The sequence below is a fragment of the Megalobrama amblycephala genome, linkage group LG5 (assembly GCF_018812025.1).
Source record: "Megalobrama amblycephala isolate DHTTF-2021 linkage group LG5, ASM1881202v1, whole genome shotgun sequence".
Lineage (NCBI taxonomy): Eukaryota > Metazoa > Chordata > Actinopteri > Cypriniformes > Xenocyprididae > Megalobrama > Megalobrama amblycephala.
In genome coordinates, this window is record NC_063048.1 from 40,638,398 (window position 1) to 40,663,903 (window position 25,506).

The following is a 25,506-nucleotide window of genomic DNA, read 5'->3' on the forward strand; positions in this document are numbered from 1 at the left end:
CGTGACTCGTTGCTTCATAAAATGAATGTCTTTACTACCTTTCTGGGCCTTGAAAGTGGTAATTGCATTGCTGTCTATGGAGGGACAGAGAGCTCTCAGATTTCATCAAAGATATCTTAATTTGTTCTGAAGATGAACAAAAGTCTTACGGGTGTGGAACGACATGAGGGTGAGTAATTAATGACAGAATTTTCATTTTTTGGTGAACTAACCCTTTAACACTAAGGTTTGACAACCAGAAAGTATATATCTTTTTTTTTTTAACCTCACAAACTTATTTTTATGAGTTCACACTTACATATAATCAGATACAGTATTAAACATGCATATTTGCCGTGCTGTCTGAGGACAGGGCTCCAAGTTCGGAATTTGGCCTGATCCCAGACACCCCCCAGATATTTTTGATTTCATTTTAGAAGCCTGACATAAAGGGATAGTTCACCCAAAAATGAAAATTCTGTCATCATTTACTCCCCCACAAGTTGTTCTAAATGTGTATGAGTTTCTTTGTTGTGTTGAACACAAAAGAAGATATTTTGAAGATTATGGGTAACCAAGCAGTTGATGGGCCCCATTGACTTCCATAGTATCTTTTTTTCCACATACAATAGAAGTCAATGGGGCCAATCAACTGTCTGTTTACCAACATTCTTCAGCATGTGTTCAGCAGAATAGAGAAACTCATAGAGGTTTGGAACAACTTGAGGGTGAGTAAATGGTGACAGAATTTTCATTTTGGGTGAACTATCCCTTTAAGTGTTCAGTTATGTATATACTGAGAAGTGGTATCAAATTTGCCTTACATATATATATATATATATATATATATATATATATATATATTATTTTTCTTTTGTAATATAGTTTATCCAAATATTGGAAAAAAAAAGTTGCCCATTGATGTTTAGGAAGACTTAAGATAAGGAAACAATAAACCGGCAATTGCCCCTAAATCTGAGAGATCTGATGTCAAAGCAACTGTACGTGTTATAAGGGGGTTTTCAGTTAACTTAATCTGTTTGAGGACAAAGTTACATAACGGCCAGCCTCTAACGGTTGCCCTGATGTAACATGTCATGCTATGACTTCCTAGATCTCTCCTCCACTCTCACCCAATTCATCACCATTTCAGCAGAAACCAGGGAAGCAGATTTCCCATTAGAAACTGTGTAATGGAGTTTGACCACAGTCAGGTCAGTACCCCATCAATCCTTCTCTAGACTACCAATGACCATACTCCTCATAGAAACTCCCTCATGACAGTCAACCTTGGGTCAAATGGTTTGTTAATATGCATCTCAGATGCCAGATCCAGAGATTAGCAAAGCCATAATGATCCAGAATTGGGGTTCTGTGAAAATTGCTGTCCTAACCAAATGCGTTCGTGTTCTCTCCTCCTCAGTGGTCAGTTTAAGTATAATTCAGTCGAGCTTGGAACGAGACATTCTAAAGACATTTTGGTAACATGCATAGCCAAAACCATCTGCCTTATATACACACATGATTACGGTCATTGATATTATTGGTTAGTTCCATTTTAATAGCATTTGACAGCATCTATCATTTTCCTTGCTCCAAGTCATCCATCTCCTTGCATTCACCACAAGATGAATACTACTGCATGAAATGATACTCCAGATAACTTATTTTTTCAAAAATATGGGTTTTTATTGGTTTTAACTGCAATCAGTCATTACAAAAGAGAGATCAATCTTATATAAACTCGTAGAAATCACTGTAGTGAACAGCAATAGCTGTTTATATGAAAAAAAAAAAAAAATACATTCAACTCTTCAGATACTTTCTTTGTGTCTATACTGTTAACCAACTTGGACAATCATTGCTTAAACCACTGAGGATACAAGCAATAAGTCATAAAAAAAATAGCATCTCAGCTTTATTTAAGGCAAAGAATGCTTGCTTATGGAATGTGTAAAGAGGCACTTTACATATAGGCTGGAAGCTCCAGTAGAACTTCAACCCAATAGGTCATAATTATTGCCTACAATGCATCATATCCACCACCATAACCTAATAAACTGCTTTAACACTGGAGGTTTATTACCTGCAACATCATTAAACCTTTGTAACGAACTATCGAAACAATAAAAAAGCACTTCATGGTGGTATTTAAATGCAATGCTTATGTTTTAAGGCCACAAAACTCCTGCATCTTGAATCAACTCGTTTATCTGAAATAATAAAAATATTGTGTTGATAATTTGTTCCATATTGTATTCAAATCTATTACCAGGCTCAGACATTCAGTAAACTGGATTTGTAATCCAAGTCTGTTTTTCACAACAAAAATGCAACATTTGGTGCTTTGGTGAAACTATTTTTCACCAGCATAATAAATGTTCACTTGGGCACTCAAGTAGGAACTAATCTCACCTCCCCCCCCCAAAAAAAAAAAAAAAAAAAAAAAAAAAAAAGTAAAAGTGGATAGTATTTTTTTCCATTCATTTTAAAAAAAAATAACTGTGCTGATGCACATGCGAGTTTATTATCGAGGAACGATTGTTTGGTAGTACTGATTTTGCAGTCAAATATTTGAGAAAAGGGAATGACAAAATCTACAAATCTACAATAAATAAATCAAAATGCAGAGGATTTTTTTGATTTTGCTTTTTTGCTTTAAATTAAGTTTCATTTAAGTGTAGTTGCCAACAAAAGTCATTGTAGTACAATATATTAAACTGTGAAAAAAGAAAGCTGACAAGTCTTCACAATCTTAAGATTAATACAGAAGATCATAATTTAACATAAAAGAAAATATATTCTATCGTTTCATTATCAAGATAAATACAAACAAAATTAACAAAAAAATGCATATGATCACCAATAAATATGTTTTTGATAAGTTAAATAAGCAGTGACAAGCAAACCTTCTGTTCTGGAAGGTTTTCAAACAATAACAATAATATAACCATAATAATAATAATAATAATAATAATAATAATAATAAACAATGACCATAATAAAAATCAAAACCAAGAAGTGGAAAGATGACGAAATTACAAAAGTGCTCCTCTGAGCAGAATCTATGGAGAGAAAAAAAAAAAAAAAAAAAAAAAGAAACGTGCATGAAGAACTAAAGTGAAGCTGCAGGAGGTTGAACTGCACCTTGGGAATGATGGAATTCCCCCTCTGTTTGCCGATTGGACCGAGGGAAGGCGGCGCTTTGAGGTGGGATAGAAGAAAGAGTTTGTCTTTAAAGATTTACTAACAAGATTCCCTTCCCAACAAACGTTAAGTAACCAGCAACTAATGGGAAAAAGGGGCACTAACAACAACAACAAACAACAAACAACAACAACAACAAAAATTAAGGAATTGTTCATTTTTGAGTGGCGACATCTCAGGGTTTTGTGCTGGCTGTAAGCGAGACATGGAGCACATAGCACCTAATTGAACATTTGAATGTGCCCGATATATTCCAGAGCTCCATTCTCATTCAACCCTTATGAGAGAAGTCCTTCCAGCAGACTGCTGTAATCTGCAATTTCAAGGCAGGGAGAGCACACACTCAAAACAAGAGCTACATAATTAGGCCACAAGGAACGAAAAAAAAAAATAATATATTAAAGATAAAAAGAAACAGTGGTCCATTCACCCCAACACTTAACCCCAGGCACTTGTTTTTTTTCATATTCTTTTCCTCTTTTCGCTTTAAGCCAGTCTACATAGACAGTTGTGAAAGGTCTAAGCATGACACTTGTGAACTTTAGTTAGTTATGAAAGAGTGTCCTTGAGAAGAGTGGTAATTTGTGAGGGGGGGAAGGGCGCAGATCTCTCCCTTAACCGTGCCACAGGCTCCGCTACACTTGACTGCAGCTGTGGCACCTGGCACAACGGTCTCATACCTCTCACGATTAGCATTTCGCTAATCCACTTCCTACTCTGCGTGTTTGGCACAGTCACACCAAGAACATAGCAGGGGCTCTGCGAGTTGAGGCTGGGAGAGTTTTAGCTTGTTCTGGTTAAAAAGAGTACTCAAAAAAAGAGAAAGATCCCTTAATTCACTGCATCGGTTTTCAGAGCGGAGGTGATTCGAGGAGGGAAGTCTACGGCTTCTAGGGGGCCGGAGAAATGGCGAGAGGTAGAGGGAGTGCTAGCGTCTCATCCTCTCTGCCCAAGACTGCTGCATGCAGTGGAAAGGGGGATGGGGTCTGGCTCAGTGTGCTTTAGTCATCAGAGATGGAAAGCCTGCTGAAGATGGGCAGTCGGCGGGTGGTGTCGAGGACCGGCGATTCGGAGCCGCTCAGACTTCCGCTCGAGCTGCTCTGGTAGCCCTCTTGGTCGGAAAGCGAGTCTGGCTGACTGGATGGAGACTCGTAGAGTTGGGGAGACTCTGACATGGCCCTGAAGTAGTAAGGGGTTGTCGTTGGGGAAGATGGCGCCTGGGTGGAGGGGTCGGAGCAGGACAAAGGTGCACTTCCCAGGCTGGGGCTGAAGAGGTTGGCCAGCTCCTGGCTGGAATACGTGAAGGGGTTGCTGCTAGGCCACTCGGGCAGATCGTCAGGGGGAAATATAGGTGGAGGGGTGACCGAGGTGGGGCTGTCCCGCAAGCCTCCAGAGCTGGGGAACCCCGCAAAGCTGTAGCTGTGTTGCAGCCGTGGCCTCTCCATCTTGTTGGAGGCCGAAAGGGGGGACGGGGTTGGAGGAGGTCCGCGGCGCTCCTCTGCATTGTGGATGAAGTGGCATCGCGGGCCGTAGGGGCAGAAGCCGATGGTGTGGAAGGTGCGGCAGAGCTCCGTCTTGTACTTGGGATGGCGGCTTAGGCTGCGCAACTCGTGAATGCCATGGGCAAACTGGCACTTGTCACCGTACTTGCAGGCGCCGTTCTCCTCGAATGGCCTGCATAACTCCGTCTTGTAACGGCTCGAGTTGACTTGGCTGTTGGGGCCTCCAGGGCCCGAACACTTCTGTAGCAGGCGATCCCCCGTCTCTGAGAAAGAGCGGTCTCGAAGTCGGTTCTCTTTGTTGCTGCTGCCGGTGGTTCCCGTCCCCGAGCCGAGCAGGGAAGGATCTGCCTTGGCAATGTTCAAGAACTGGTTTTGGTTGAGTTTGGTGCTAGGCGAAGTGATGGAGTGCCGGCGCTGGTAAACCCCAGTGGAGGGTGTCCCCACAGCCTTCCTGTCCAGCAGGCACCCAGTGGGGTTGGAGATGGGCAAACTTGGCCCCGTGCAAGGGACTGAGACAGGGTGCGGAGTACTGAGGATGTTGTTACTGTAGTTCAGCATTTTGTTCTACAAAAGAAAAGACAAAAAGAGAGAAAATGACAACACTGAATTCAATTTTTGAAAGCCACAACTGTTTTGCACTGGCTTCACGTTGAACCCTTGAGTAAATACGGGCCTAAACAATAGCTAGTTTGGCTTGATTCCCGCTAAGCGTCTGCGCCTGCATCTGCTTTAGAAAAGCAAAGACTGCTGCGCGTGTCCGATACGAGTAAAAACCTAACAACTCGTACAGTATCGAATGTGAGACTAGGTCTGTCTGCAGACCTCTGAACATTGAGAACCCGGTCATGTGTGAAACCCCTACAAACTAGCATTTTTTTCCATGAGAAGATTTATCCCTGAGTCAGTACTACACAGAATAAACAAATTGCTAAAGACAGTGTCGTAAACGTTACAGACATAACAGATTTGCATAAACGTTTGGTTTGAATATTTGGTTACGTCGTAGAATGTCTCATCGATATGTACTATTTGCATTTGCATTTTCACAGTTACACTAACCAACGAAAACACCAATGAATACAATCATTTAAAGACTTCTAATCATGCAGCAATCAGCTGGAAGGAGATACACACCAAAACACATTAACTCCACTGACAACTGCAGTTATTATAGGTTAACCACTGAAATAAGCTCATATCTCAGATCATCTCACCAGCTTGACTTCCTTGGTTCTTAGTCACTCCTCTCAGTCAAAGTTTCAATTCAATGAAATCACGGGACAGCCCTGACTTTGCCCAGATTCACCATTCAAGTTTTTACACCCAAACAGGTCAATCAAAACAAACTTTTTTTTTTTTGGTCAGGTTTGAGTATATTTTCATTTAGTAGGTGGTGAAACCGGTTGCTCCAATCTTTAGTTCAGAAGGAAGCAGTCTGAGAGATACATGGGGTACAGTTGATACTTGTGGGACTATGCCAAAGGATTTTAAAACAACTGCTTATGCATGTAGTCTCTCCAAGTTAGCTTATAGAATATTAGAACTCTAATTCATTTGTCACACTGCATGGCCATTTTGAATGAACCATTGGAGGCAAACAACTGATTAACATGGGGAGAAAGCAGTCTCATGACCTAAGACACTTAACATTCATTAAATGAGCCACTGGACACATTATACGTCAGCTACCCACATGTTGTAAAATCACAGCCATGATTTCTCCAGAACAAACTAAACACAGAGGGAACTTTACTGGCTGCAAGCCGCTGGCACGCACTTAAGTCTCGTTCATTGCTGCATTTTAGACTTAAAAGATGACTTCAGAGTGGTAAAAGCAGTCATTGTTGTTTGTTGTTACTTAAAACGACTAAAAAGAATGCATTCAAACTTAGAAAGCAAGTCTGATCGTCCACATTCCACAACACAAACTGATCCAGCTGAAACTTTTTTCTTACCTTGTTGTTGATCACTTCGCTGAAGTCGAAGAAAGGCGACACCACGGCTGTGGTCATCTTCCAATCGAGGATTAATCAAACACAGCGAGAAGAATCGGATACTTTAAATTGTAACAAGCTAGTTTCTGGTTGTGTAAACTTGTGTTGCCCTATAAGAACCCCCTCTGTCTTGCTCCTCTCGAAGCATTTCCTTTTTAACCCAAACGCAGGAGGGGCCACGAGACGTCGCTACATATGGGCGTTTCTCTCGCGCTCCAACTTTTGAAGTTTTCACTTCTCTCTCCCTCAGACGTGCAACGCAGTTTAAAAGTTTGCGAAAGCTCTTGTGCATGCGACATTGTGTCCAGCTGTTTGTTTCGATGACTGAAACTTTATCGTCAGACATTGTTTATTTCGCGTAGAGTTATGTGACATCTCAAGATATTATCATGCACATATTTGCTAGTAAATATGCATCACTAAAACGAGTACATAAACGGCAAGTACAAAGGGAAATGTGGAATTTACTAAACTAACATTAATGGAAAACATGTTTTTTTTTTTCATGCATTTATTGTTGTGCTTCAAAATAATTAACCCTTATTTCATTGTCACCATTTTGTTTTTTGATGGTCTAGTGGAAGTACATTGTTACTACCCGAATGAAAAAATACTATAGTAATTTATAGTATAGTTTTTGAACCATACTATAGTAAATTGTAGTATACTGTATATATTATAGTATTTACAACACTTTGTTAATGAATGCTACAGCATACTGTAGATATAGTGAACTGATAAACTGTAATAAATACTAGGCTACTTTAGTTTTTACTACAGCAAACTGTAGTGTATTGTAGTATAATATACCCTATAGTTGTAGAAAACTTAGTACAGTATTGGGTCATTTGTTTATATTACTATAATTGTAGCAACTATAGAATGGTTAGTATTTGTTTTTCTGTCAATTCCTTATATTTTATACAGATTCTTACAGCTTCAGGATAATGTATGTTAGTTTTACACTTTCTTTTACATCAACTCTGTAAGCTACAGAGTTTATATCTAAATTAAACAGTTGTAGCTATAGTGCTGCTTTGAGGCAACTTCAAAGTGCACACTATTCAGGACAGACCCCCTCCCACAGCCCACCTCAGCAATCCATGACAGGGCAAGAACTGCTCTCTCCGTCTGCACTGAGTCATTCTGTATTTGTGTTACAGCTGAGGAAGAACAGCACCACTTAGGACAAAAGTTTTTCAGAAATGTTGGAGGAGGGGACAGATTGACTGGGGATGTTTGCTACAACGCTGCATTGCCCTGGGCTGTGTGGGGCGGAGGAGAGCAGGGAGGGGAGGATGGGGTCATAACATCCCCCTCCTCTCAGCCAGAGGTGGATGTTTTTCTAAAGGACTTTTTTTTTTCACCACACTTTATTAGTGCATTTAACATGAGCACTCTAGGCGAGATGTGCTTCTATTCTGAGTTTATTAATTCAGTCATTTAAAAAAATATTTTGTTTACATGCAAGGAAGAGTTTAACAAAATTTGTGGTACAGAGTAATCTCCCCCCCCAGGGTGTTAGAGAGACAAAACTGAAGGTTGACGGGAATGGTGGAGATTACATTTCAAAGTGTTTCCAACTAACTTTAATGATACGGATTGTATCTTAAGAGTTTGGATGATAAGAAAGTTATTTTAACTTATACAAAGTTCAGTTATTATGTCATAATTGCTTATTTTAATTTGTAATGTGTTTGTCACAGATCATGCAAATGAATTGCAGTGTCTGTGTCCATTCAGAGTGTGTGTGCAGTGTGGGCTGTTGGCCTGTAGAGGGAGCACTTCATACAGACTCCTGTAGGCTACATCTCTTTTGTTGGTTCTCTCCTGTTGTTTGAGAAATGGAGAGAGTTTGAGATGGTAGTAAGAGGTAAGGAATTAATTATCTCTTGCAGGATTACTTTACAGTCTAATCTCTAAGTATGTAGGGGAAATGTGTGAGATTTCAAGCGTCAGTTATGTGCTTTGCTAACCGCCCTATTGCTACAACTGAGCTGATAACTGAGTACGATTTGGACTTACACATTTTTAGATTTTTTTTTTACCAAAATGTATTACTTTTCTGAACACCCCACAACATTAATGACATATTTAACTTCCAGAAAAACATTTTTTCCCATCTCAGGCATCAAATCCCTATTATTATTGGTCATTATTTTAAGTTATGGACACTATGGGAGCTCTCTGAATATTATTATAAAATGTATTTGTGATAAAATCAACATTTTCCTATTAATCAGATGTCCCTCACACTAATTCAGTAATTGCAAATATAAAAGTTACATAAAATCTCACACTTTTGCTATACTAAAGCCTGAAATGGGCACTTTTTGTGACAGCAACCTTTATTTTCAAAGGCTTAACTTCAGAATTTGAACTAAAATCAGTATTCTTATGACTAACTTTAAATTACTTTTTCATAAACTTAACAAAAATAAATAAATAAATAAAAATGTAGGTGTGACGGGGTTGAGATTTTTTGCCCAAATTGGCCACTGCTCTAAATCTAGTGAATAAATGGAGAGCACATGGCATGCATGATATTAAGAAATCATGAATAATGTTGAAATAACAAAGATAATTTTCACAAGTAATAGTTTTCTATCTTTAATTGGCATAACGAGGTTGAGTCATTCAGCTTGACAAACACAATTTCACAACATAATTTAGTTATAATTATTAAAGAAGGTGGTAACTTGTCTGTGTCAGCTCACAATGTTGTTCAGAAGACTTCTATGATGTCACTTCCTATTAATGATGTCACATAAGTATCAGTTTGTTTGTTTTTTTACAGGGGGAGAATGGTTTGTGTAACGGGGTTGAGGGGTTACTGAGGTACGGAGCTAAATACTGAGGTATGGAGAGATTTTAATGAATAATCATGAAAAAAAAAAAACATTACCAGCAAAAAAGCACAGATGATATTTATGGGAATGGACTTTTTTCTCATTTTTTTATTCATATCCCGAGTACACTTTCATAGAAGGCCTTGAGGGACATGACAAAATAGGTGGTTTCAACTGAAAAAAACTAAATAATTTCTAATATGAAGATAAAATGTATGTCATGTTTTTAAACATTATTAAAGGAGACATTTCAATTAATACAAAAAGCTTTTAAAAATATATTTTGGTGACTCAATAGATAAAATGCACTGAAAAAGGTCAGAGGGACTCAAATCGTAGGGGTTTCGTGTAATGACTCAACTGGAGAGTGATTTCAAGATTTTTATTTCAACGTCCACAGCTGACAGACTTACTATCCCTCAGACGAATATATTTTTCTTTCATTCGAAATCTGTTTACTTGGGGCCTTTTCCTGTAACTCAGATTCTGGTGTCCCTCTTGCCTTTTTTTCTACTCAATGCTAGCAATTTAAAGGCTAAGCACAATTGAAATGAGAAAAAAATTAATTGTCCATAAAAGTTAGGCCGCAGTATCGTAAGTGGTTCACCACCAGAGCTCTCCAGTCATGTTGTTCCCATGCAACTCCTCACACTCCCTCCTTTTTATACAGTACCCCAGCAGTTATATAGTGTGCAGAACACGGCTGCTTCACTTACAGTCAGGATTGAAAGTGATGCCTGCTGTTTAACTCGGAAAATATAAACAAGTGAGGTTTATATGGCCTTCTCTTTGACCCCTACGATATGGGAATAGCATTAGTCCTCTAGCTTAAAATAATGACATTAGCTGTTATGCTATTGAAACCCAGCGCTTATCCATTTGTTTACCCCTCCTTTCCTCTCTTTTCGTAGAGTTGGAGCAAAGGACCAAAGGAAGCTGGAAACAGGACACTGGAGCAGAGGTAAATGTAGTTGGGGAAAATGTCAGGGTTTGAAGAGAGGAAATAGTAAAGTGATGAAAATATTATTATTGAAATAGAATTTCCTGTCTCGAGTTTATCATGTGAAATGTCAGTCAGGTCAGTTTCCTCTCTGACCAGGTTTCCTGTCCCGTTATTCATGAGGAAGGGTGGACTCCCCAGACTGAGTCATTTCTATTGAGCGGGGTCAGAAACACACATTATCATTTAACTGACCCTGTGTCCAAAATTAACTTTTTAATGATTATTTCAGAGTATTCTTTGGGACAATGTGTGGGATTGATTTTTAGGGACATTTGTATAATCGTGTAAAAACACAGTTTTATCCATTTTTGTTAAATAGATTAATAGAATCAAATTATTAAATTATATAATAAAATATAATATTATTATTTATATAATATAATTGTACAAATATAAAAAAAAATTGTACATTTTTAGGGACATTTTTAGCTTTATGACGCATATTGTTGTCTAATTGTGTAAAAACCATTTTTCATCCATTTATGTTAAGTAGAGCAATGGAGCAATAATAATATTAAATTAAATTATATAATAAAATAAAATATTATCTTATTTGTATAATTGTACAAATAATACACTTATAATTACACACATAATATATAATTCAGTATATATATTTAAATTTCTTATTTAAATATTAAAAAAATACATTTACATATTTATATTACCAAAAAATTAATCTATAAAATAGTAAAAATAATGATAATTGAAAAAAACGTTTTTGTATATATATATATATATATATATATATATATATATATATATATATATATATATATATTTATTTATTTATTTATTTATTTTTTCAAATTATCAAGAATTTTTTTACATTTTATAGATACTATTATTGGATATATATATATATATATATATATATATATATATATATATATATATATTCCCCATCTAGGAACCAATCATGCACTCACGTTTCCCATCAGTGACCCTTTATAAGCTGCACTCACGCGCACACATTTTTGTGTTCCTTCTGTTCCTTGTCCTGCCTAGCCTTGCCTGTGTTTTTGACCTCTTTTGCCTTGCCTTCTTGTTTCTGTTTGCTGGTGTTTGACCTACTGCCTGTACGACTATGCTCTCCTGTATATAAAGCCTGCACGTGGATCTTGTCCAGTTCCCATCCATATATATATATATATATATATATATATATATATATATAACCAATAATTGTTTCTATAAAATATAAAAAAATAATGATAATTGAAGAAATGTAATTGTCCAAAAAAAAAAAAAAAAAAAAAATTATTGGTCATATGTATATCCAATAATTGTATCTATACATTTTTTTAAAATCATGATCATTTAAAAAAAAAAAAAAAAAAAAAAAAAAAAAAAATATATATATATATATATATATATATATATATATATATATATATATATATATATATATATATATATATATTATTTATTAATTAATTATTATTTATATATAATTATGTATATATAATACACACACACACACACACACACACACACACACACACACACACACACACACACAGACATTGAACATTTTATATATTAAATAAATAAATTGGGAATTTTTGGCAGTTCTGGTACCATTTTTAAATCAAAAGTGCATCTGTAACCCTGAACTGACAACATGGTGATAGCATGATATTCATTTTCAAGAATGAAACACATCTTTTCTCTGAAAATGTACAATTTCATTGACCTCCAAAATAATCAGAAATAAAAAGCCCGGGATGTGATCGGATTCCCGCAGTCGAGGTGTTCTTTAGACCTGACCTCCGAACAGGTGTCATGGTCATGCTGAGGACGGTGCTGAAATGAGATATTAGCGAGCCCTTCACTCAACGTGGTCAAAATCAATGATCTTTGTGAGCTGCGGCCAGCACGGGAACAGTGGAGGCCATTCTCTGTGTGAGAACTGCCCTCCGTCCATCTGTCTCCATTCTGGAGCCGACCCCCTCTGCACAGAACCTCTCCTGTGTGGTCACAACTGGACTAGAGTTACACGGCCCATGTGTCCAGTGCCGGGCCGGACAACAAACAAGGCCGAAAGTGAGGCCACTCTTCCCTGTCTCACATGAGAAGTCACTTCACAGAGGAAGAGTACTGTTTCTGCTTCTACATACATTCTTGAGCAAAATCTTGGACACAAATGCTGGAAAGAAAATGCATTTTTTCACTTGTTTGTGTTATATACGCATTGTTTCGTGTTCTGGTTTCTCTGAAACATAGCATGTGGTTTAAGTTAATGTTTTGTGTACTGTGTAATAAAGTTAAAAACATTTTTGAATTGTTTGTTCCAGTGTAATGCAATACCGTACAGTACATTTCTGAATTACTGTAAGAAGTGCATGATCATAACCAGCGGAAAAGGCTGAGCCTATATTAAACGCTATATGATCACGATTGTGAAATCATTAGTTGAAACTAGATTACAACATTGTTTAAGATGTTATTGGAGTGTTTTGAATGGTTACTATGTGGTTGCTCACTGGTCAAAAGAGTCTTGGTTCAAGGGTCAGAAATGAATGGGGGCTCGATGCAGAAATGCCCCCAAAAATATTAAATGTGAAACAGAAATCTTTCACATTCAGAGAAAGCAGCTTACTTCCGCATTGCAAAATAAGGTGGATAGTCACAGGCCAGTTATTCTTATTATGGCATTAGATTTATTTTAATGTTGATTTCTCCCTCCTTCAAGGTTACACTATACAGTATACTATTTTTTTTGCTTGGGTTATTGTCCAGCAGGAAAAAACTTAACCCAGATCACTAGAAAAGTAATTGCATATCCTCCACAAGCCACATAATTTGAGGTATCATTATTATTTGTGGCATAAAATGGCATATGTTTAATACTTATAATACAAATCCCTAACCTTAAAGGGTTAGTTCACCCAAAAATGAGCTCTGCTTCAGTATTTATGAGTATTTATGTACTGTACAAGGCAACAGAAAGTATTTGCCCACCTAATGTCATTGCATAAGAAAGTAACCAAGTGGCCTTTTTAAACAAATTATGCTATTTTTAGCAGATGAAGTCAGTTCCCACAGTTTACACAGGTGTCCTAACAGAATAACCACAGATGTAGTTCATTATGGTCATTTAAAAGGTTAGTTCACCCAAAAATGAAATTTCTGTCATTAATTACTCACCCCAATGTTGTTCCAAATCTGTAAGACTTTCTTCGGAACACAAAATAAGATATTTTTGATGAAATCTGAGAGCTTTCTGCACTGTTAACCTGAATAAATTTGCAAAACTTGTTGTATCAGTTACAAGTTTAAGTAAGCAGAACTGGCACATACATTATTTTTGTACTCATACATTTTAATTGCTCTTAACTTGAAATATTTGAGTAAGCCAATTCATATATTTAACTTGGAATGTCATGTAATTTCCACTTAAATATTTTTAGTAATGGAAACTTGGCTAGCTTTAACTAGCTAATTCAGTGCATGCTAACTTGCTCATTGGTAACAGTGTTTTAATAGCATTTAATAAAATAGCAATTGCTAAATAAGTACAGCAATATATAACATATAACTGTTCTTAAACCATGCTCATGCTTCACATGTCATAATGATGGTAACCCCCCAAAAAACCCAACATAACAGGAACTCTTCTAAATTAGCATAGCAAAACATTAAACACTACTAAATCTCCCATTTAGCATTAATCTTGCAAAAAAACAAAAAAAAAAACAAACAAAAAAAAACATTATATAACAGTAAATTTTAGCATTTACTCTCCCTTTCAAATGTCATGGCAAAGCATGCTGGAGAATAGAAATCCCATCCCAGTTTCACCCACATGGAAAGAACCTATATGTGGATATATGCGCATATATGAAACCTATATGCAGTGTATATGTACATATATGCTGCATATATGCACATATATGATAATATATATGCTGCATATATGCGCATATATACTGCATATATGCTATATATATGCTGCATATATGCGTATATATACTGCATATATGTGTATATATGCCACATATAGGCAAAATTGAGGTGCATATATGTGCATATACAGGAAATATAGGTCTCCTGTATTGCTTCTTCATATCCATATATATGCCCTATACATACAAGATATGTCTTCTATATAGCAAATGGCAGGATCTGGTCATTTTGTAGCTCATATCTCATTTTTGACTGTCATACATGATGCCTAGCTCATATTTTCTATTATCAAGGCAAAAACTAAGAATTAACGAAAAAAATTATGCAAGAACTTATGTATGTGCGAATGTAGCAGTTATGTATTTAGACAATTATTTTGTGATTCCACTTGCCATGACCATATTTGGGGTTTCCTGCCGCCATGCTGACTTGGGGTGTTGACGCACTTTGCTGCTTCCCAGTCTGCATGAGACATCACAGCGGTAGGTCGCACAAAGTTTTGGCGGTGATTCAATTAAGGCCATGTTTCATGTAACAGCTGAATTCACATGATATATTTGTATGATTGTAATCCAAAACCCCTCTGTGATGTACATTCAGATGTTTCGTTGATTATTTTTCTTTACTTAAGTTACTTTTAATATCTCTCTTTCTCAGCGTTGTGCGTTGCTGCCGCATGCTGTTTGTATGCTGCACAAGTCCTCATATATTGCCATTTGTGTTATACAGAATAAAGTGAGGACCTGATGGCAAGATTTTTCGCAGTCTGTCTTTGATTACGACACAACGCAGAAAACACACCGCTACACGAACACGTGAAATTGGTCCCACATGGAAAAAACCTATATAAACATATATGTTTCAATATAGGTTTGATATAGGTTTTTAATATATGTGACATATATAAAATTGGCCGTTTTCCTATATTATGTGTACATATATGTACATATATGTGTGTATATATATATATGTGTACATATATGTGTGCATATATGTACATATATGTACATATAATATAGGAAAACGGCCAATTTTATATATGTCACATATATGTAAAACCTATATCAAAACCTATATTGAAACATATATGTTTATATAGGTTTTTTTTCCATGTGGGCAGTTAAATTTAAGTTTGTCTCAATTAAAAGAAATAAGTTCATAAAACTCAAAACAATGAAATAATTCAGACTACTTAAGAATTAGTTCACTTTCCTGATAATTTACCATGTCATCCAAGATCGAAAAGAAATTAAGGTTTTCGATGAAAACATTCCAGGATTTTTCTCCATATAGTGGACTTCAATGGCCTCCAGACGGTTCAAGGTCAAAATGACAGTTTCAGTGCAGCTTCAAAGGGCTTTAAATGATACCAGACGAGGAAAAAGGGTCTTATCTAGCAAAACGATTGGTCATTTTCTAAAAAAAATAAATAAAAATGTATATGCTTTATAAACACAAATGATCGCCTTGCAAGTGCTTCCACCAAACCGCCTTCCATATTCTTCAAAAAGCTTATGCTGTATGTCCTACACCTTCCCTGTTCAACTTACGAAAAAAAAAAAAAACGGAACTGGTGCTGCGTTCGTTACGTAATTTGAATAGGAAAGAAGGACATGGACATCTTGGATGACATGGGGGTGAGTAAATTATCAGGAAATTTTCATTTGAAAGTGAACTAGTCCTTTAAAACATGCCAGTTCTGTGAACTCAAAAAAAGAAAGAAAGTTCTGAATACTCATAAAAGTTCATTTGATTTAACTAATTTAATTATTTTGAGCTTTGGGGTTTACAGTGTACATAACTGACACTTTGATGCTTCAAAAAACTAATATGGATTAGTTTTACAATCTCTTTATGAACTTTTTGAAGCATCAAAGTTTCAATTGCATAGCTGTCATCAATGGAGGGACTCTCAGATTTCATCAAAAATATCTTAATTTAATATCTTAATCTAAAGATAAACGAAAGTCTTATGTGTTTGGAATGACATGAGGGTGAGTAATTAATGACAGAGCTATAATTTTTGGGTGAACTATCCCTTTAAGCCTTTGCCAAATCTAATTATCCTTAATAATAATTATCTATAAAGACATTTAAAAGTTCTTATAGAAATTAGGTTCATTATTTCTGTGCATGACTGTAAATCGTTGATGACTCATACACATGGGAGAAACAGCGCTGAAGAAAAACATTTCTTATGATTACATTGTATATTATGTCATTGCATGTTGTCATCGGGCAGAGGGGACAAAACATTTGGATAAAGGAAGCAAGGGTGGAAACCAAACTGGATTAGCTCCATTGGTCATATAGAGTATGTTTGCCTTTATAGATCTGAGTAATTTTGACATTTAAAGGCTATATTTGGTCAGATTAAGTTATTTAGGGGTGAATTCAGGGTAATTGTGACACTTTTTGCCATTGAGATGACTTGGAAAAACTGTCCCAATCAACCCGAATTCACCCTGTCTTTTTTTTTAGGAGCATGACAAAATGAGATGCATTATGTGACATTATGTTTGTACGAGCAGCAGATTGCCGCCTTGGCGAACTATGTCTGTCTGAACGTGTCTTTCCAAAACTTCTCTCCACTCTAATTACTGTTATCCACAATCTACTCAAGAGTTCAGCACCTAAACCTGTACTTGTGCTCCAAACTTGCACATTTGTATCAATTATGTTCGCTAGAGAGGGTATATTTGAGGCCGTGCTCCTATGCGGCATCTCACAATCCACTCATGGGCACGTAGGGATAATTGACGCTTTCAGACGATAGTAAAACAGTGTGGTCAACAAAGTTGCATGCAGCTCTCCATTTTGTTCCTCGTATAAAAGTTCAGGTGTCTCCAAACTATCCAGCTGCAAAGAGAAAAGACTTCATAGTTTAACTTGAAGATCATGGAGACAAAACAGGGGTTTTCTTTTTGCTCTGCTGTAATGGCATACCTCAACCGTCCGTTCCTTGTAGTAATGATTAAGTAGAGGTGGAGAAAGCTCTTGTGAGCAACATTAAAGGTATGTGGGCCGTGGTTGGGCAACCGCAGCACAGTAAATCCTTTCCTCCGCATTCTCCCAGGGGAGAGTTTTCAGAAACCGAGTTGGCGTGTGCCAACTCGCCATATAAGATCAATGCTTTCTTGACCTCTCATTTTGATTTCACAAATGTTTTCAATCATATTCTCAAAGTTTGTCTCTGGCTGCCATCCATCCACGAAAATAGAGGGGTTTTAATGCAATGCTTGATGAACGAGTAACATGTCCGTTCAGTTTTCTGTCTTTAAAGAAAAGACTTTACGTGGGAGGATTGTTTGATGAAAGGATATTGCAGCTGAGATTTGAAGTAAGTCTCATGTCAACAAGATTGGATATAGGCTACTATTTTATGTTTCTGTACATGAATCATCTAGTCTTTCTCAATAGACTCAAGGTTTAAGACTTGCATTATAAAATTCAGACTTTTTTTTTTTTTTTGTATTTTATACCACATTGAAGGGTTTTTTCAACCCAAAAGGAAAATTCTGTCATCATTTAATCACAATCGGATTGTTCCAGACCTATATGACCTTCTTTCTTCTGCAGAAACACATACACAAAAAGATATATTTTTAAGAATGTTAAAAAAAAAAGGGCTGTTTTGACATTCATTGTATGGATAAAGATCACTAAAACATTTTCCAAAATATCTTCTTTTGTGTTCCACAGAAGTCATACTGGTTTATGGTGTGTGCACACCAAAATCGCAGCCAATATTCGCATATTATGCATTACTCTCTCTAGATTACTTGCGGTATTACTTGTTTTTCGCATCACGTGAATAAAAACATTGCTGGATGAGGAGTGTCTTCACGCACATCAACAACATTTCTTTCTGCCAGTTTTTCCATCATCAACCATGTTGGAGATAACTACTGCTCTGTACCTGTTTGGAAAGCCAAATGCCGACATGTCAGGGTTCACAGCACCATCCAGAGGCACATACAACTCTGTGAATTTCATCGTCTTCTCCAGGAACTGCACCTGGATGACAGCCGCTTCCAGCGCGACTTGAGGATGACGGGTGCCCAGTTTGATAACTAGCTCTTCCTTTTTCTGATACATCCGGATGTGTCAAACCGGACACGTCAATAAGCTGGCTTGCGGGACATTGCATCACGGAAATTTTTCAACTTGCGCGGAAGACACGATTGAGGTGATTATCACGCATTCACTGCAAACACGTTGCCCAATTTTGCATAATTCGCATCGTCCGGCACGAGTCAGTGCGACTTTATATGTAATCTAGTCGCGCAAATAATTAAATTCGCTTTTGGTGTGCACACACCATTAGAAGCGATGGTTTTTTGTAAGAAAAATATCCATATTTAAAACTTTATAAACTAAAATAACTAGCTTCCGGCAGACGACCATACGCATACTGAGTAATGTAAGCTTAGACGCCTCTCGCGGTTCAAACTGATAGGGCTGGGCAACAAACTCAGGCTCCTCTTCTCTTATATCGAAATCCTCCGACATTTCCCATTAAAATTTCTTGTTTTAGACTTCTAATTTGTGACTGGTGTTTTGTTTTGCTCTATCCTCTGTGGTTACTCTTTCGTTGCAAATCGATGCGTATGGCCGTCTGCCGGAAGCTAGTTAAATATGGATATTTTTCTTACAAAAACTCATCTCTTTGCATCAGAAGGCCTTTATTAAACCCCTGGAGCTGTATGGATTATTTTTTATGATGGATGGATGCACCTTTTTGGGCTTCAAAATCTCGCCCCCCCCCCCCCCATTCACTACCATTATAAAGCTGGGAGGAGCAAGGATATTTTTAAATATCTCCATTTGTGTTTGTGTGAAAAAAGATAGTCCTATACATCTAGGATGGCTTGAGGGTGAGTAAATCATGGGATAATTATTGGGTGAACTATCCCTTTAAGTCAACAGAAAGAAAGATAATTCAAGTGTTTCCATCTTTACACCACACACCTTTTCCCCATTAGAAGATGATGTAAATTTCTCTGTTGTGGAAAGATGTGTTGGATTCATACTCCTTTGTTTCTCTCCATGTAAAAGATCTGAGGTGTAGCCGGGCACAATCCTGAGGGAAATCAGTTTGTTCCGTGTGCCGCTTGGCATTGAAATGTGTTTTTATTCAGCAGTTGTGTCTAGAAGAAACTCATCATGCTCTCCACTGAACCTCACATGACAAAGACTACAAATACTGTCTGCAAACTGCCTTTCTACTTTTATCTCTGTTTATCCTTGTGTATTTTGATTGGTAAATCAGCGTGTTTTTCCGCTTCAGGCCGTCTATCTGTTTGTGTGAAGAAAGGGGAAGAAGAAAAGTGAGTCTTTGTCAAAAATAAACTGGAACCAATTACGCCCAAAACTCTGTGTCCACGGTGGATGTTGCTGGCGTATCCACGCTTGTATATACAACCCCTCAACCTCAGCCTTTCTCGAGGTCCAGTCCCACATGGCAGCCCACACTGTTTTGTCAGCTCATTCTGCATCCTATTGTGTGACATGGAGTATGGAAACTCTTTTGGTGCGTGTTAAACTGTGTTGGTTTGCAGTTTGTTTGCCTTGTGTGCTTCTATGCTCTGTGAAATCCAGTAAAGTCAAATGGCTTTCCCAGAATCTGCACTTTATGAGCCCCTGTCCCCATCCTCTTCAACTTAGAATGCATTCACCAAACATTTGAGTCACTCCAACTGTGCCTGCGAGCGACTCAATGTCCTCTCCAAACTTTCCCCATTTACTCTCAAATAGAATACAGATATTTTCCCAGTGCACAGCTGCCCTGTTTGAACCATGACCCTCTTGACGAATCTCTCGACGAACCCACCCCACCCAGAGCTGGCAAACGGACCTGCTCTCTTGACTTTGCACTGACGTATCTGGCTCTGTGTTTGACCACCACCCGGCCTTCATCATCCTCCAACCAATGTGGGAATGAGGAAATAATGAAAAAGCTAACTAAATTGTTTCCAAATGAAAACAATTCCCACTGGAGAGGGAAGAAGCTATTAATACATTTAATATGTGATCTCAATAATGCACCTTCTCTTGACATGAAACAGCTTGGCTTCAGTCTGAACATGCATGGCCTACAGTGATGTTTCCGGGAACAATGAGATCTTGATAAGTTAAGCCCAGTGATTCTCTGCAACTGGCTTCATCAGCTAAACAACTGTTTCTGTTCTTCCAAACCAGGGTGCTAATTTAGGACGGGATTGGGGGGTCTTATCCCCATAATTAAGGCTTGATCCCCTGCAGTAAGTCAAAACAAAAGGGTGGGGAGCTCTCAAAAGTCCATTTTTACATATAAGTATATATATGTTTCAACAGTGTTTTAGTAATCACAAAAGTTAGATTACAAGTTAGTCAAAGTGCGTGTTTTCGCTTCACACTAAATAGCTGCTCACAGAGCAAGTCGTTTGTCTAAAGACTTAACCACAGTAACGTTACGCCCCTCATAATAAGATCCATATTGGACAATACATGGGCAAAATGTTATTTATTACTTTATTATATATTTACATCACAGCTTTATTTCTTGCAATTGCAAGTTTACTTTTTTTTTTTTACTTTGCGTGATATAAAGTCTCAATTGCGAGTTATAAAGTCAGAATTGTGAGACATAAACTCGCAATTCTGAGAAAAAAGTCAGTCTTGGACTCAGAATTGGACTTTATAACTCAATTGCGAGTTTATATCTCATAATTCTGAGAAAAAAAGAATTGTGAGATAAAAATTGTCAGACAAAAATTCATCATTGCGAGATATAAAGTTGGAATTACGATAAAATGTCAGAATTGCGAGTTTATATCATGCAATTCTGACTTTATAACTCGCATTTGCGATGTAAACTTGCAACTGTGGGGGAAAAGTCAGAATTGTAGATAAAAAGTTGCAATTATCTTTAATTTTTTTTTATTTTGTGGTGGAAACAAGCTTCCATAGTCTATAAAGGTGAAAAAAAACTGAAATTGTTGCTACCTGACCAAAAACAGAGAAAAAGGTCTTCGCTTTTGCTAAATAGATAGGAAAACTTCAACACCCAAAATGCACTGGGCATGTTGCCGTCCAAGGCCACTCCTACCAGTCTGCTACGGACACGCTTGACCAGAGTCAAATACCGCCTGCTTTAGTAGGAAATACTTCTTAGCAAACTTTTAGTCATAATGGTGTCGACTTGTATTGTTCTTGGGTGCAAGAATTGAAAGAGTAAATGTTTAGCAGGAATGAGTGACTTTGTTTCCAGTGAAGGATCCAGCACAATGTAGGCAGTGGCTAAAGGCTACAATGAATCGTAAATACGGAGAGAACGCAGCAACGGAAAATCTGAAAAACCCCCGTATTCGTAGTCAACATTTAAACCGGATGATCACAAACAAATGAAGGGGAAAAACTGAAAGAAACTGCCGTTCTGTCAGTTTAAAGTGAATTTCCTGGTCCAGGTAACATGGAGAACAAGTAAACGTTGTTCATTTACATATCCTACCAACATTGTAACAATACAAAGCGGGTTAAAAAATGGCAAAGTTACACTTTAAAATGTCTGTTTGCTAACTGCTATATTAAAAGAGTGGCAAAAAAAAAAATTATTACAGTTACATACAATACAATACAGCGACCAAATATTATGTCAGCAAGTAATTATTACAATAATAGGCTTAATTTAATCTTTTGGAGTTCATTGCAGCGAGTAGCTGAGCACGTTTGGGCCTTGCGTTACAAGGCAACATCAGGAGTGCGTTGCTCCACTGCGTAACGTGTTCCATTCTTAAAATGTGTCATATGTGCAGACAAGAAAGGCACACTGACTTGGCTCCCACGTGTACGTTTTTAAACATTGACCTTTAGACTCGGTTTTATGTATGGCTACAAGCTTGGTGCAGATGCAATCAGGCCGATGTATTTACCTCCCACACTGGCAAGTTTGCTCAAAGAAAATCATATGAAAATGGAAAAAACATTGTTCTAATGATCTGTCCTGCTTTTAGTACTTTCAGTGAGCATCTCTCACATGGTTTTATTCCCAGCAGTGAGTACAGCAAAAGCTAGCAGAACCTTAAACCTCACTTCCAGGATCTTTTTTTTTTTTTTTCCCCACAGCTGTATGAATCATGTCACAAAATAAACAGTTGGAGATTAAAATGGTTAACTGAGACCGTTTTCCTCTTAATTCTTTCTGATCTTTCTTGTATCACAGGCAGTGATGAAGCTGACTAATGCGAAGGCCCTTATCTCTAGCTGCCTTCCTGTGAGGAGCTCTTGTGCCAACCTACTGGTGCAGAACAATGATAGCTCAAAGGTATGTTGAAATGAAATAATATTGATCTTTTCTTATGCATCACGCTGTTTATCTCACCATAGATGTGTTTAGTCATCCGGGACAAAGTGGGACAAACATTCCGAGGACAGGAAGAGAGATTTGTAGCTTTATTTTCCGAGTCATTTGTGTAAAAGATGTAGTCATTACAGATGAAATACTATCAAGCATGGCGCCCTGCAAATGTCTTGGCCTCCAACACAAAGAATCTTTCAAGTGAATACGAGCGTGCCGCTCTCCCGCTTTAATTGAATGATTGATAAAAATGTTCCTCGCTTGTTTATGAAATCTGATACATGCTATCTAACAAAGTGTGATAGGACTTTCGCCCACCAGTACTGGCCTGCCCCTCAAACCACCCTTAAAAATAGAATGATTACAATAGCATGTGTTTAAAGCGAACAAGCTCTGATAAAACAGGAAAAGGCTTGTTAAACTAATTTGGAATCAAGATTTTCCTGCTTTCAAGAGAGGATTTGGCCTTGAGCTCCTTATGAAAGCAGCCTTTTAAAAAGATGACAAATTTCATTGCTTTGTTTTTTGAACGCCTGCCTCTGATTGCGAGAACTGTTCGGTCACACACGAAAGAATGCGTTCTTCCACATCTCGTGAAGAGGAGACAGATGCAAGACCCGGTCCAAAGCCAAGAAAGCTTCGGCTTTTATTAGTCAAACAGAGCGTAATGGGTTGTTGTACAATGTAAACCAATGCTACTAATGGGTGAAAAGATCCTAATTATGATGTTTTCCACAGTGATGAGCTTCAAAAGCCAACGAGAAGACATTTCAGACAATGTAAACTTCACGTTAAAGCCTTTTGGCCCTCGTATAAGCAGAAGTGAGTGACAATACAGGAAACATCTGGAAGTGGATCTACCGAGGTCTTCGGGGAGATGAGAGGGTGAGGATTAGCTTCCCCTTCCACACCGTCTCATGCGCTGGGAATCGTGTGGATTCTGTCGAGGTCTCCAAGCAGTGCCTGAACAAATAACGAAGTACATGAAGCAAAACAGCCGCAAAAATGAGACACTCAAAGCACATTGTAATTATCATGAGGTAATTTTAATGTGGTGTAAACATGGCTGTGCTGCAAAGTGAAAAATGCTAGTCTGTATTGAAGTTTGAGGTTAGGTTTTCCTCCATGGGTAACGGAGAGCGCTTATGTTTACTGTTTCAGTGGTTACTCGAGGGTTTGTGAAGCAGGCCTCGAAAACTTTGTTCTGTGCTGATCTGTTCTTCTCTGTGCTACATGAAGCTAGGCACATCTTTGATGTAAATGGGTCAATGACAAATAAGGAGGTCACAGTTTACTTAATGAGAAGTGTCAAATGGTGTAACCATCAAGTAAAAATGGATAAAATATTTGGTTGCGTTTCATTTCGATGGTCCACTTTAGACATTCTATAAGTAGCTTTGCAACTGCATGTCAACTATCTCTCATGTGTAAGTGTGAGTAGAGGTGTTAGGGTTAGGGTTAGGTGTTAGGCTTATGGTTAGTAAAATAAGTTGACATGTAGTTGCAAAGTTACTTATAGTTAGTAGAATGTCTAAGTGGACCATCGAAATAAAGTGTTAACAAATATCTTTCTTACATCTTGAATACACTTAGAAAAAGTAAAAAAATATCCATTAAAGGGTTATTTCACCCAAAAATTAAAATGATCCCATAATTTAATCACCGTCAAGCCATCCTGAAGTACATATATGACTTTATAAAATGGTTAGTTCCTGTCCTTGATTCTGATTGGTCAATCGTGAATAAAACACAGCTATGACCGCTTCACCCAACGGTTCTGTGTATCACTACACAACACCCTTAGCAATGTAGATGTTTGTTCTCAATTGGTATTGTTCATTGAAGCTTACTGTATTATAGTAGAGTATTGTGAGAAAGAGATCGAGTGAGTGAGTTTATTATTCAGATTTAGCATTTTCCTTCAGGTCAGTCCTATGTGTATCTTGTCCTTTTAACAGTTAAGGGGTTTTCCCATGACTGACAGCACTGATCAAAGCATTTGTTAGTTGCGTCTTGTACAACAATTCAGTCTTTTCAATATAAAAGTCTTTGCGGCTGAGTGAATCACTCATAAAGACAGTCTTTGCCGCCATCTAATGGCGTAGTAATGTAACTTCTGTTGTTGTTCACGGTCAGGGACTATTTTTCCCGGCGGAAGGAAGGCTTTTGGTGATTTTTACTTCATGAAAGTTGCATTGATACATATTTTTTGGATTTAATATTTGTATTGTGTGGTAACCGTTTTATACAGCACAGCCTCTCATACCTTATTGCTTACTTCTTCTTTCTGCCAAACACAATCATAATTATATTAAAAAATATTCTGGCTCTTCCCAGCTTTATAATGGGAGTGGACAGTTACTGAGATTTTAAAGCCCCCAAAAAATTCATCCATCCATTCATCCATGTTTTTCTGTCTCTGTTTGACTGTGGCTCCAGGGGGTTAATAAAGGCCTTCTGAAGCAAAGCGATGTGTTTTTGTCAGAAAAATATCCATAATTATAACTTTATAAACTGTAATCACTAGCTTCACTAGTAACGTCCATCCACGCGTTCACGAGAGAATCGAGTTTCGGTGTATAAAATCTCAGTTACTGTTCACTCCCATGATAAGGCTTGGAAGAGCCAGGATATTTTTTAATTTTACTTTGATTATGTTTGGCTGAAAGAAGAAAGTCATATATACCTAGGATGACTTGAGGGTGAATAAATCATGGTATAATAT

General features: G+C 37.4%; 1 protein-coding gene and 2 long non-coding RNA genes across 5 annotated transcripts in view; 1 reads left to right on the forward strand and 2 right to left on the reverse strand.

Moving 5' to 3' along the window:
• Positions 1–1,646: 1,646 nt before the first annotated feature.
• zfp36l1a (zinc finger protein 36, C3H type-like 1a) lies at positions 1,647–6,841 on the reverse strand. Its single transcript, XM_048192306.1, has 2 exons — positions 6,644–6,841; positions 1,647–5,252 (listed from the first exon to the last, which is right to left on the reverse strand). Exons 1-2 carry the CDS (start codon positions 6,698–6,700, stop codon positions 4,188–4,190), a joined length of 1,122 nt encoding a protein of 373 aa, XP_048048263.1. The 5' UTR covers positions 6,701–6,841; the 3' UTR covers positions 1,647–4,187.
• Positions 6,842–7,442: 601 nt separating this feature from the next.
• On the forward strand, positions 7,443–23,650 carry LOC125269366. 3 transcript variants are annotated; one of them, XR_007185089.1, is made up of 5 exons: positions 7,443–8,555; positions 9,480–9,540; positions 10,443–10,492; positions 22,647–22,748; positions 23,520–23,650. It is a non-coding gene; the product is annotated as an uncharacterized LOC125269366 (long non-coding RNA). The 3 variants fall into 3 exon arrangements; XR_007185090.1 differs by lacking the exons at positions 22,647–22,748; positions 23,520–23,650 and adding an exon at positions 12,246–14,332; XR_007185088.1 differs by lacking the exons at positions 22,647–22,748; positions 23,520–23,650 and having other exon boundaries at positions 10,443–11,087.
• The window catches only part of LOC125269365, a 69,209-nt gene continuing 66,463 nt past the window's right edge, over positions 22,761–25,506 (reverse strand). Inside the window, exon 3 of the long non-coding RNA XR_007185087.1 lies at positions 22,761–23,744. This is a non-coding gene — a long non-coding RNA (uncharacterized LOC125269365). The remainder of the gene's footprint in view (positions 23,745–25,506) is intronic.

Bases quoted from the DNA above. Each gene is read 5' to 3' on its own strand.
- zfp36l1a (XM_048192306.1), bottom strand. From the start codon at position 6,700: ATGACCACAGCCGTGGTGTCGCCTTTCTTCGACTTCAGCGAAGTGATC. The intron at 5,253-6,643 runs GTAAGAAAAAAG...TTTCTTTTGTAG, and splicing joins GCGAAGTGATCAACAACAAG to AACAAAATGCTGAACTACAG.